Here is a 14,186-nt window from a genome sequence, read left to right as displayed (position 1 = left end):
TTTTCAGTGGCTTTCGCTTAGAGAAATTTCAATTGGTTAGAATGTTAGAAAGTTTGAGTAGGTTCCTCGTAGAATGTTAGAGATTGTGATTGTTTTTTATGGAATATTAGAAATTTGAGTGGATTTCCCATCAAATGTCAGAACTTTGGGGGTTCTAATATTTTCCATCCTCGATTATCCTCTAAACAGACTTTCTGTATCTCAAAATATCTTTTATTTTAAATAAAATTCTTAGATAGTATCAAAGAAATGACTCAAGTAGAATGAGAATGACGCAATTAGTTAAAAAGCCGTTTCTTTTGTAGGAGATTTCTTTGGGATGCCAAAGCTGATCAGCCCCAGTTCTAAAAATAATAAAATAGACGAAGTGATAATAAATGAATAGAATATATGACAGAATAAGAAAAAACATTGATTGAATAGAGAAATGAATAGTAGGGGACGAAAACATAACCTTAATGTTCAGTATTAACTTTATTCTCTTAAGCTTACGTTATTATAACTTCTAAATTACATTTTTAAAACCAAAAAAAAAAAAAAAAGGAATGCACCATTCTAAAGGCAAGAGGTAAGGCTAACCATCACCTTGTCCTTAAAACATTTCAACTGTGGATCTTCTTTTTTTACAGCATTATATCATAGGTTACGTGACATGAGTGCAGTTCCTTGTAATGTTATGAGTTCATTTATTTTCCAGGAGAAGACCATGACAAACATTTCGGACTGGAATTCCCTTTTCACAGTCATTCCTGAAGGGTCTCCTCCGGCGCCTCAAGGTTAGTTTCGACACACACACACACACACACACACACACACACACACACACACACACACACACACACACACACAACACACACACACACACACAAAACATTCCCACATCACACACACACACACACACATACACACATACATAAAACACACACACACACATACATACATACATACATACACACGCACACGCACACGCACGCACACACACACACACACACACACACACACACACACACACACACACACACAAACCACAAACGCACAAACGCACAAACCACACACGCACGCACGCACACACACGTGCGCACGCTTTGTCATGATAACGATCATTATATTTGTTGTTATTCATGGTATCGAGATTTTTCTTACTACAATGAAATATATCGGTATGAAATGCATAAAAGTGTTCAGAAAGAAGAAATTGCTCTTAAAACGGTTGACATTCTCACGGCATGCTAACCACACCCACTCACACAGTCACACACACACATACAGTCAAACACACACACACACACAAACTTACTCAAAATAACGCCATTTGAACCTCTTCCTTCTCCCAGAGCGCATCGTCGGTGGGTATGACGCCAAAATCTATCAATACGGGTTCGTAGGTGTCCTTAAGCGCGCTTTCGAATACTACTGCACCGCCGTCCTCATAACTGACGAGTTTGTGTTGACTGCTGCTCATTGCGTGGACAGGTGAGATGATGATAAATGAAGATAGCTATAACAATGATAATGATAACGGTGATGTTGATAATAGTGGCGATAATAATTATAATAATAATGGTGATATTGATAAGAGTGACGATAATAATAATGATGATGATAATGGTGATATTGATAATAGTGATTATAACAATAGTCATGATGATAATGGTGATGTTAATAATAGTGGTGATAATAATCATTATGATAATGGGGATATTAATGATAGTGACGATAATGATAATGATGACGATAATGGTGATATTAATAATAGCGGTGACAATAATAATCATAGTACTAATAAGGATGGTCATCATCATCAATAACGGTATGCTCATGTTTGAGCAGCCGTGGACCTCTCCACCATCCTTCGCCACTAAACTCGATCTTACGCTTTTCTTTCCACTTGTACCATCGACAGCCTGCAAATATCTTTGATGTTGTCGCTCAGTCTTATCTTTGGTTTGCCTCTTCCTCTGTTTCCTATCACCATCCCTGTCAGCAAGTTATTCTCAATACTTTTACTTCTCATCACATGACCAATAAACTTTAATTTCCTTTTGTTCAAGATGTCCAACAGCCGGTCTTTACAATTTAGTTTTCTCAGCACTTCATCATTCGTCTTCTTCTCTGTCCAGCTAATACGCAGTACTCATCTGTAACACCACATTTCAAAACTATTGATCTTTTTCTTGTCTATCTACTTCGGCACCCAACACTCAGAACCATATGATGCAACTGGGAAAACTAATGAGTTCAATAAACTCAGCTTTGTCCATAAGGTAATGCTTCGGTCTTTCCAGATGTTATTGAGAGCAATTGTGGCGTTTTTGGCAATGGCAATTCTTCTTTTTATCTCCGGTGAATCATCATATGTATTAGTTAAAACAGCTCCAAGATAAGTGAACTCTTTCACATTTTCCACAATCATTCCATTGATTGTAACATGTTCATCATTGTTCATTGCCGGTTATCTTTGAATCTTTATGACATTACTTTTCTTGGCATTAAGAAACAAGCCAGCCTTTTCGCTTGCTTCTCTAGCTTTATCTAGTAGTTGTTGTAATTCAGTGATACTGCTGGCAATCAAATCTATATCATCGTTGTACCTTAGATTTGATATTTTTTATCCTCCAATATCTACAGTTCCTTCAAAATTCTCTAGAGCACCTCTCATAATTGTTTTAGAATATATGTTAAAGAGGTGCGGAGACAGAATGCAACCCTGTCGCACTCCTTGATTGACTTCGAACCATTCTGTTAACCCATAAGTGGTTCTCACAGCTGCTTGTTGTTGGTCATACATGGCTTTTATTAGCTGGATGATGTGTTTTGGAAACTTCATATCGTTCATATTATTCCAGAGGATATCGTGATCAACAGTATCAATAGCTTTCACATAATCGATGAAACACAGGTATAGGTCTTTTTGATGTTCTCTGTTTTTCTCTATGATCAATTTCAGATTTAGAATCTGATTTCTGGTACCTTTTCCAGGGCGAAAACCTGCTTGTTCGTCTGCAATTTCCTCTCTTAACTTCAACTTCATTCTTTCAGCAATAATTTTCAACAAAATTTTGCTGCTGTGACTTATTAATGCAATTGTCCTATTATTGTTGCATTGGAGTGCGTCCCCTTTTTTAGGTATGGGAGTAAAGATTGATTTTACCCAGTCTTCTGGCCATCTTCTTTTATTCCATATTTTTGTACAGAGTTTGTAGAAGTATTCAACACTTTCTCCAGCATTCTTAATTAGTTCTGCTGTTATTGCATCCATTTCCGGGCTCTTGTTATTCTTTACTTCTTTTATGGCTTTTATAACTTTGTCTAGCAGTGGCGGTGGTTCATCTTCGTTGTCATTGAGTCTGATTAATGTTGTTGTTAGATCTTTAATCTTTATGTATAGGTTGGAACAATATTGATTCCATCTATCTTTGACTTCTTTTCCATCACATAAAACAAGTCCATCTTCAGTTTTGATAGTGTCCATTGTAGGTTTAAATTTTCGTGTGATGTTTCGTACTCCCTGGTAGACTTCTTTAGTTGTCTTATTGATAGAACAGTTTTCAATACTCTGGCAATGTTCATTTAAATATTTTTCCTTATCTTGTCGCAATAATCTTTGAATTTTTGTATTTGTTTTTTTGTAAAATTACTTTTTCAACTGGATTATGATACCCTTTGATTTTAAGCATCTTCTTGTTTCAATTTCACTTAGTGTTTTTTCAGATATCCAGGGGGGAATTTGTCTTTTTCTTTTTGGCGATAGTTTCTTAAGCAGCGCTCAGCAGGAATTCTTTTCCTTCTTCCCACCTCATTTGGTGTTTTATCATCTTCACATTGATTGAGTATTTCAAATTTGTTTGACACTGTAATTCTGTAATTGTTATCAAGAGTTTGTAGTCGAGCTTTAGAGGTGGTGTTGGACGCTCCATCTTTTTGAGTGTTATTTGAAAGTCGATAGTTAGTAGTTGGTGGTCACTGTTGCAGTCGGCACCAGGTCTTGTCTTGGCATTTTTTATGCAACTTTTCCATTTTTGGTTCAGCACAATGTAGTCAATTTGGTTGCGTGTTCTTTTGTCTGGTGAAAACACGTGTACAAGTGTCTTGGGTGGTGTTGGAACAATGTATTGGCTATAACTAGATTATTTGTACTACAGAATTCAATAAAATCTTTACCTCTTTCATTTATATCTCCAAGGCCGAATTTTCGACAGGTGTCATTTTTTAGATAATTTTTTCCTACTTTGGCGTTGAGGTCTCCCATGATTACTTTTACATCTCTGTTAGGGATTGTGTCTAAAGTATCTTGGAGAGAGTTATGAAAATTTTCCATTTCTTCATCACTTGCAATATTGGTTGGTGCATAGCATTGTATAATACTAATATTATGAGGTTTTGCTTGTATTCTGACTTTTAAAATGCGATCATTTATTGGGCTGTACCCAATTAGTGCATTTGCAGTTTTTCTCGTGAGAATCATAGCAACTCCGTGACTATAATTTCCTTCTTCTTTTCCAGAAAAAAACTGTCTGTTTTCATTAGTTTTGAAACTTCCATTACTTTTCCAATTGGTCTCACTTATTCCTAGTATTTGAATGTTGTATCTATCCATTTCGTTACAGACAGTATGTAATTTACCCATCTCTTTCATTTTCCTTACATTCCACGTTCCGATTTTTAATGTGTTTCTTAATTGGACATGTTTTCTTTATCTTCTTTGTCTTCCAGATGCATATTTAACATTGTCAGCCTGGTTGCCTACTGAATAACGTGCCCCTTGATAACCCACGCGACGGGTGATGTGGTATGATTTATCATTTATGTATTTAATCATTGGTGTAGAAGTTGAGTGGAATCCCACAGGCTCCTTCTCAACTCGCAGTCTCCTACTAACTAGGAGGAACTATCTCTGCTGCTTTAAAACAGTTACACTGTAATACGCCAGACATATTATTTGGTGAAACCAGTAATCAGTAGAACTGAAGGTGTTTTCACCAGATATCCACTGCCCTGCTGCCGACAGTTTCACCGCAACCCTGGTATAGGGAGCTAATAGGGTGCTATCCTTGTTCAAGGGAACCCCAGGGTGCAGTTTATTGTCTTACCCAGGACAAAATAACGATGGTACTGATATGATAATAGTAATAATAATAATAATATAGTATTAATAATGAAAATAATAATATTATTAGGCGCCCTTCTTACCCCTTTCAAAATTCTTACGGACTGTACGAAAAATTATTCTTCCTCCAGCGTGCAGGGAAGGTTAATTTGATCAAGATTGATTTATTTATTATTTAAAATTGTCCGCCGCCGTCAACAGCTAAGGTCATTAGCGGCGAACACCTTATTAGATAGAAATATTAGAATATTTAAAACTTTAAAAATCTATCAATAAATATCTTACAAATAACAATAAATATATTAAAAATCAAAGCATAAATATCATGCTCTAAGTATATAAAGTTATTGCATAAGTATTATGCATAATTAAATTTTATTGAAAATATTAGCCTCCCTAAGACCTTCTATGTCACAATCCTTCCCCAATACATTTTTCACTGTATATGGGGGAGACAAGTACATACGTCTTTGTTCTGAGAATGTTGCACATCTTTCCACTACATGTGCGACCGTTAATGGCTCTTGGCATCCTTCACAAAGTGCTTGACTTTTAGCTATCATCGGTCCATGAGTCTTGTTAATACAACTTCTACTTTTCGGTTGGGATGAATGCTGGTCACCCAACTACCAAGATCATCTCTAATCTCTCGCAGTTTATTTGTGGAGGTATGCCTCCATTGTTCCTTCCATTTATCGCGAAGACAACTACTGATGCTGGGTTTCAGGTCGGTGTGAGGGATAGGAAAACGAGCATCACAAGGCTGAGTGGCAGCTACCTTGGCCTTCTGATCAGCTCGCTTATTCCCAATGCAAGCCAATCTTGACCCTCCCTTACTACTGGATATGACGAGTTTAAACTCTTGATTGCTTGCAAGACACTACGAGAGTCACAATATATTCCAACAGAATGGTTCCTAAGATCTCTAGTCATCTTAACTGTTGCAGGGATGGCATGTAACTCTGCAGTGAAGATCGAGGCTTCTAGAGAAAGACTGCCAGATGCAGTTATCCTTCTGCTCACTGCTGCAAAGCCCACACCATTTTCAGATTTCGAACCATCTGTATATATTGCATCTGATCCTTGGTACTTAGAAATGTGCTGAAGAAATCTCTCTCTGACTTCTGCTTCAGATCTCTCCCCTTTCCCAATTTCGACCAAATCCAGTTCGACTTGACTAGTCCAAGGGGGGAATTGGGGAATTCCAACAGCCAGAACCTTATTGAGACTTAAATCAAGCTCTTCCACAAGATTCCTCATTCTCCTACCACAGGATCGGCTATCTTCAAGGAGGTTAAAAACCAATCTGGATGTAGGAGATCCCGGAATCCTTTGTAGTCTTGTGTAGTAAATCAGGTTCATGTAGTCCCGGTGTAATGAAAGAAGTGGTTCTCCATTCTCAGCATACAGGGATTCCACAGGTGAAGACCTGAAAGCCCCAGTACAGATTCTGAGAGCTTCATTATGAACTGAGTCCAACATCCCGAGAACAGTGGGAGTTACAGATGAATAAGCTTCACATCCATAATCAAGCTTACTATGAATAAGCACTCGGTAAAGCCGTAGACGCATTGTGCGATGTGAGGCACCCATGTATTTCACCTCTTGGACAAACTGCAGTGGGTTTGCTCCTAAATAGAGGGAAGGATGGAACTTTCCTCGTTTGTGGAAATGTATAGCCATGGTCTTGCTTGGAGAAAATTTGAACCCATGATATGTTGCCCACTGTACAACCTGATTTATTGCAGTCTGCATGTGTCCTTGCACATCCTGTAAGCTTCCTCCTGAGCAGTACAGTGTAAAGTCATCCATATACAAATTATATAAGACCGCACTTGGAACAACCTTTACGATGTCATTTATAGCAATGGCAAACAGGGTCATACTTAAGACACTCCCTTGCGGGACCCCTTCCAGCTGATCTTCCAGGTTAGAGAAACTGTTTCCTACCCAAACTCTAAACTTCCTGTCAGCAAGGAAGCTTTGTATGAAGGTAGGTAATGCTCCTCTTAAACCAATGTCATACAGCTTCATGAGTATGCCATGCTTCCAAGTAGTATCGTAGGCCTTTTCAAGGTCAAAGAAGACTGCTATCATGTGACGTCGCTGTGCAAAGGAATTCTGTATAGCAGTTTCCATCCTCACAAGTGCATCTGTGGTCGATCTCAATTTTCTAAAACCATATTGATATGGGGTCAACACGTTTTCTTTTTCTAGCAGCCATGTCAACCTGAAGTTTACCATTTTCTCCATCAGCTTGCAGATGCAGCTGGTGAGGGAAATTGGTCCGTAATTTCCTGGTGTGGAAGCATCTTTGCCAGGTTTAGGAACAGGAATGATAATAGCTTCTCTCCATGTGGATGGCACTGTGCCCTCCCTATAGATCCTATTGAATAAGTCTAACAGGAACTTCTGGAAGCTCTCTGGTAAGTGAGATATCATTTGGTATGAAATATCGTCACTTCCTGGGGCAGTCTTACGGCAGAGCTGCAAAGCAGAGTCCATCTCCTTGCGCAAAAATGGCAATTTATATGGAAGTTCTGCTGCAATCCTACTGAAGAACGACACTGGGTGTTGTTCCTGTTCAGCCTGAAGAGTGGAGAATCGAGCAATGTAAGATGCTCCAGAGCAGATCTCTGCCATGGATTTAGCTAGCTCATTTGCAACATCTTTTTTGTCTGTGATGATTATACCATCTATCTTCAGAGCAGGTTGTGACATGGATGTGCTTTTTCCAGCGATCTTACGCACCTTGTCCCATACCCATGCTAAGGGGGTCCCAGAGTTAATTGAGGAGACATACTGTCTCCACGACGTCCGTCTACCCTCCTTTAGCGCATGCCTGGCCTTGGCTTAGGTCTTTTTGTAATTGATCAAGGTTACAATGCTGGGGCGTCATTTCAACTGCCTTAATGCAGCTTTTCTTGCTCTGAGAGCTTGTTGGCATTCATCAGACCACCATGGTACTGGAGGTCGACGGTAATGCCCGCTACTTTTGGGAATGGATGCTTCTGCTGCAAGGTGAATTCGTTATGTGAAGTGATTAACAGCATCTTGAACACATTGGAAATCATTCACAGATCCTTGCAATACTGCAGTTGATCTAAAAAGATTCCGTCTGCATGTTCAAGTCGCCATCTCTGCACTCCATTGACTGGAATACCATTCACCTCCTCCAAAATTATTGGAAAGTGGTCGCTTCCATGTAAGTCTTCCATGACCTGCCAAGTGAAGTTAATTGTGAATCAGGTGAGCCTATTGATAGGTCTATATTGGAGAATGTCCCAGTTTGAATTTGGAAATGTGTGGGAGTGTCATTGTTCAGTAAAACTGCATCTACTCTTAAGAACAAGGACTCCAAGGCCCTTCCCCAGAGGTGATGCCGACCATAGAAATCTCCCAAGAGTAGAAATGGATGTGGCAACTGCTCAAGTAGATTTTCCAAATCATTAATGTTCAGATTATGTGGAGGAAGGTAGATGGATGCAACAGTGTAAGGTTGTGTCAAGCCTATTCTCACAGCTTTCACCTGCAGTGTTGTCTGCAGGTGGATGGCCTGGAAGGGAATATCTTGACGTACCATTACTGCTACTCCTCCATGAGGTCCATTGTCAAAGGTCCCATAGTGGGCTTGAACTTGGAATCCTCTCAGGGAAATGGTACAATTTTCCCTGGTCATAATCTCTTGTAGACATACACAAACCGGATTATATGAAACTATCAGATGTTGCGGTTCTTCCATTTGCATGAATTCCCTGACAGCTCCATTGGATTAGGGTATCCAGTTCTTTATATTATTTCTTCATAAAGTGATGGCATCACCTGTGGTCAAGGTTTGCCCCACACCTTTAGGCTGTCCCTTTCCATGATCCTGGGAGTACCTTTTTAATGGTTGTTTACTTGTGGAACTAGTTTCCACAGGTTTCCTTTAGACAGGTTCAGGATTTCTTTGCCTGGGTCTTTGCTTCAGAGACATTCTGTCTAGCGGCGGAGGCCCCTGTGGATGTTGTGGCAGCTGGAATCTTTTGCACAGGTTCTTTTTCCGGGAAAGGGCGTACCTGAGCCTTTACTTCAGGGGCATTCTGCCTAGCAGCAGAGGCCCCTGTGGATGTGGTGGCAGCTGGATCTGTCACCGTTGAGGCCTCTGGAGCCTTAAATGATGACTCCAAAGACCTTACTTTGGGAGGAGGAGTCTCCTCAATAGACCCCTCACTCCTACTCCGTTTCTGGTGGAACAACTCACCAGAGGCAGTATCTGCAACTTGGGACTGAGGGTTAAAGGAAGTGGCAGTGTGTTGTATGAAGCATTGGAGGGCAGGGGTTGGTGGGAAGGAGGATGGGCTAGAACAGGACACGGGCACATCGTTTTGCCTCTGGAAAACTAATTTTCTCCTTGCTCATTATTACCAATACTTCCTTTTCAGATTTGTACCTTTTACATTGCTTTGAAGAAGCTTCATGAGCTTTGCAGTGGTAACAGCTTATTGGGCCCGGACAGTTGTCATCTTCTGTTGTACCACACTTTACACATACTCTTGGTTGCCTATTTTCTTTAAAACGGCAAGAGTTGGCTCCATGCCCATAACCCTGGCAGTGGAAGCACCGCATAGGGTTGGGCACATATGGCTTTACCTTGAGGTGGTACCATGCTAACTTAACCGATTCTGGAAGGACTAATGTGTTAAAAGTTAGAAAAAAGAGCTGGTGTAGACTGTTCCAAACCATCAACTTTCTTCTTGAAACATTTTACTGCCACTACATTAGTTCCTCTAACAGTTTCTCCTCAGAATACCTCATCAGATCTTGGGAAAAAACAATTCCCTTTCACTGATTGAAGGTTTTGTGAGGAGAACAAGAACCTTGAGCCCAAACAATGTCGCATATCGCACGCAGACGGTCACTCTTGTCTGGTGACGAAACCTCAGCTATCAGGCTACCATCTCGCTGTGGGGTGATGCGAGGATCACATTGACATACTTCAACAATTTTTCGATGTACTTCAAAAATATCAAGATCCATGATTGATACACCATCAATGGTCTTCACTACTAGGTACTTACCATACGAAATGCTTTCATATTTACCAGGTAAGATTTCCTTAGTGGATTGAGGAGGACTTTTCCCCTTCTTACCTGGTTTGGATGCCCGGGAACCATTACAATTCCCATTCTTGCCCTTTTGGAGCTGGAAAGGTTCCAAAGTGACATGTGATTTTCCAGAGGGAATGGTCGGGGGATTGCGTAGGTCGTCAGGGAGAGAGCTAGATCTTTGTAAATTTGTGTTACTAATACAAATTGGAATTCTTCATTTCCTCACCCCCACCACCATGGAGTCCAACGAGGGGAAGCTATAGTTGGGGCTCAAAATCTCCCTTACAGCCACAGGGGTAGTGAGGAAATATACACAGCCACTATTACAGTACTGATGGCAGTTGCGGGACCTATGTGCTACTGACTGAATAGTGTCTGCTTGACCCTAGCCATATTTGACCAGCCGATTGACTTAACCGGGCCTTGATCAAGCCACCTGTCTAACCAGAATAAAGGACCAAAGAGGTGTGTTGCTAGCTGCCAGGGCAGCAGCATGCAGCATCGCTCAACCCAGGACTCCGGTCTCCTGGTAATACGGGATGCCTCGCACGGCAAACACACGTGGGAGAGTTCTCCCTGGTCCAAGATGGAATGAACCAGGGGCGGGTGCACCATCCCCTCTCTTAGGCCTTGGTGCAACAGGAAGCCATTTTGTCTCATCCCTCATCCCTAATGAAATCATTGCATATTTTCCAGCTACGTATTGCCACACAGTTACCAGACACTGTTGCCAAATATTCATTTTTATAAATATGTTCTTATGAAAAATCACAAATATCATAATACATAAACATTATACATCTTATAACAACTGTAAATACCAAGATCTTTTAGTTTCATAGAGGATTTACTAATTTTGAGGATATACAAGCAAATAATTAGAACATTCAAAAAGTTTATTCACAAAAAAAAAAACAAAAAAAAACATCAATATAAAGTTCCAGAATCCATGAATGTTCATTTTAAGTCACTTTCAAGCACTTTTAGTTCACTTTTAAAAAATTAAGACATGTGAACTTTAATTCCCACCGATTCCTTGAGGCGTAAGCTTGAAGCGGCCACGTAGATCTGGATGTTCAATTTATCTTCAAATAAAATGAAAGAAGCCTCCGTGCCTGACCCTTGGCACAAGTAGGTTCTGCAGCCTGTCTGGCAAAATTATAACATTGCTCAAGTACACTGCACATAGATCCCTCCCAAAGAAGAAAAAAACAAAGAAACAAAATTCCCCAAAATATGAGGGGAGAGTACCTCCCCTTACGACTATGGTCGAGTCGAGTGAGGACCCCCGTGCCTACAACCCTACACCCAGGCTCAGGATCGAACCTGGATTCGACCACTGAATCCATATTGAAAATATCGAATCCATATCGTTTGCAGGCGAAACAATTTAATAAAGGATAAAACAAATAATAGCCGCATCTCTTCACAACAGCATTCATGATGATAATAATAAAAATGATTATAATATTAAGAAATAGTGGTAACAGAAATAATTTAGAGCTAATGAGAGGCTGTCTGTTTATTGTACTTTCAAATTAACCCCTGTGTGCAAAGGAATGTCTAGGGTTTTACATTTTACGAGACTTGCACTCAGATTAGCAAATTGCTAGACGAAAATGCTACCAGGGTGTGTTTGTCTTATAAGTATTGATTAACGTATATGCGCAGGATGTTGCAAAAGTATCAACTGTGGGTGACTGTTCCAAGATAACAGGTTCCTTCATATATTTGCTTCTCCTTTTCTTTTTCGTCACAATAATAATCTCTCTCTTCTTCATAATAAACTTTCCTTTTCCCTCTTCTCTCTTTTACAGGAAACTGACATGGTATAAGGTCATTCTTGGCGCCCAAAATCTGAAAGCCGAGGAAGAGCATCGGATAGAGGTTGGCGTCGATGAAGTGTTCCTTTACCCCCATTACAAATACGACGACGGGATTTCAGGCGACATAGCAGTCTTGAAACTGAAGGAGAGGGTGAAATTTAATAGTAAGTTGCTTTTACTGTGTGTAGGTGTGAAGATTTGATTAAATATGTGTGTGTGTGTAGGGGGGGTACCTATGTATCCATGCGCATTTATATATTTATTTCTGTAAAAAAAAAAAAAAACATTGGAATACGCTGTCATAAAAATCTATACTTGCAAGTTAAAGAGAGAGAGGTAGAGACAGAGAGAGGAACAATTTTCATTTCCTTTCTCAGAATACATTTTCCCTGCCCAGCTGCCGAATAGGGACGTATATGCATCTATGCCTTTGCTAGTCCTCGGTTGGGGAAAGAAACAAGGAGGTAAGTAATATGGGCAGTGAATAAGAGACGCCAAAAAAATGCATGTTTACCTTTATTTCTAAATCTGAAAATCATTTTTTTTTTTTTTTTTTAATAAATATATATTTCTACTTACCATTACTTTAATTGCAGGTCTGAAGTTTCACAGTCTCCAGGCAGCGCATACTTATGTCACCAGATATGATTTATGCCGTCATATCTACAAATGGTTGGACCGAAATATGTTCTGTGTAGCTAACGGTCGCACATCCACCTGCACTGTGAGTCACTCTTCCTTGGTCTGTAGATTCTTCTCTCTCTCTCTCTCTCTCTCTCTCTCTCTCTCTCTCTCTTTCTCTCTCTCTCTGTATATATATATATATATATATATATATATATATATATATATATATATATACATTATATATATATATATATATATATATATATATATATATATATATATATATTCTTCAGATCCCTCTCCTGTCCCCTTCCGCCTGATCTCGCCTGTTTTTCTCATTCTCCCATTCTGATTATTTTTGAATCTATCTATATATTTTTTTTATTCTTTTCTTTTGTGTTAGATAATAAAACAAAGCAAGTTGATTACATACACCAAAAGGTTACTTGTTTCCTAGGGATAAAATCAGTACGTAAAACCAGGAGTGGGAATTGACATCTTTCCTCATGAGCGTGTGCTTGTGTCACCGTCTCTCGCTTTCTCTCTCTCTCTCTCTCTCTCTCTCTCTCTCTCTCTCTCTCTCTCTCTCTCTCTCTCTCTCTCTCTCTCTCTCTCTCTCTCTCTCTCACTTCTTCTCTCTCTCCCTACTTCCCTGGCTGGTTATCTATCTATCTATTTCTTTGCCCCCCCCCCTCTCTCCTTCCTGTCTGTCCCTCCCCCTCTACCTCCCTCCCTCCCTGAACTTCCCTCCCAATCATCACACTAATCATCCCCCCCCTCCCCTAGGGTGACGCGGGCGGTCCAGCCATCTACGAGAAGATGGTGATGGGCATTGCTTCCTTTGGCTCCGAGGATTGTCAGAAATCATTCCCTCAAGGATACGCCAATGTATTTAAAGGAAAAGTTTGGATTGAAGAGATCATAGGAAAACATAAATCTGGATCCAGCTGCCCGTCGCCTCAGGTGTTTGTTGTACTGTCTTTGGCGTTAGTACCCATCCTGCTAAGGCAATAATGGAGAGAAAGAAGGGAGATGATAATAAAGCATGTGATTGAGTATGGTATGGAATGTATACCTGATATTGTGATCACATTTGCTTGTGATCACATTTGCTTTTATCATATCTTTCGTCTTCCTTCTGTTATTACAGGAAGCAATCTTTTCTATCAACAAGACACAAATTAATCTTATTTCAATATTAATCAGATTGAATTGGGGAATGCTCCTCATTTTTTCGTGTGAATACATAACACACAAGAAAATCAATTATGAATATTTTCAGACATTGGTACAGAAAAAAGATAATAAGAAAAATATAATAGTTTTACTCTAGATCATATGCTTGACTCAGTCTAATTTACATTTTCAAATCTAACGAGGAAAAGTTTTTTCTACTTTCCAAATGTTATATACACTATTACAGAAAAAAAATCTTGAAAAAATATATACGCATGTACAGCACAAAAAATGTATTCTAATCACTTAATTGTTTTTAAAATATGGTCACATTTTTCCTAACAAAAAATATCTTGTTTA

General features: G+C 39.5%; 1 protein-coding gene across 1 annotated transcript in view; it reads left to right on the top strand.

The window, feature by feature from the left end:
• The window catches only part of LOC119578988 (factor V activator RVV-V alpha-like), a 19,227-nt gene extending 5,552 nt beyond the window's left edge, over window positions 1-13,675 (top strand). The window contains exons 3-8 of the mRNA XM_037926681.1: window positions 698-776; window positions 1,335-1,473; window positions 12,015-12,187; window positions 12,401-12,487; window positions 12,620-12,747; window positions 13,437-13,675. Coding sequence (XP_037782609.1) covers window positions 698-776; window positions 1,335-1,473; window positions 12,015-12,187; window positions 12,401-12,487; window positions 12,620-12,747; window positions 13,437-13,664 — 834 coding nt within the window. The 3' untranslated portion in view covers window positions 13,665-13,675. The remainder of the gene's footprint in view (window positions 1-697; window positions 777-1,334; window positions 1,474-12,014; window positions 12,188-12,400; window positions 12,488-12,619; window positions 12,748-13,436) is intronic.
• The last annotated feature ends 511 nt before the right edge of the window (window positions 13,676-14,186 follow it).

This window comes from Penaeus monodon, chromosome 2 (assembly GCF_015228065.2).
Source record: "Penaeus monodon isolate SGIC_2016 chromosome 2, NSTDA_Pmon_1, whole genome shotgun sequence".
NCBI lineage: Eukaryota > Metazoa > Arthropoda > Malacostraca > Decapoda > Penaeidae > Penaeus > Penaeus monodon.
This window is presented reverse-complemented; position numbering and strand designations above follow the sequence as displayed.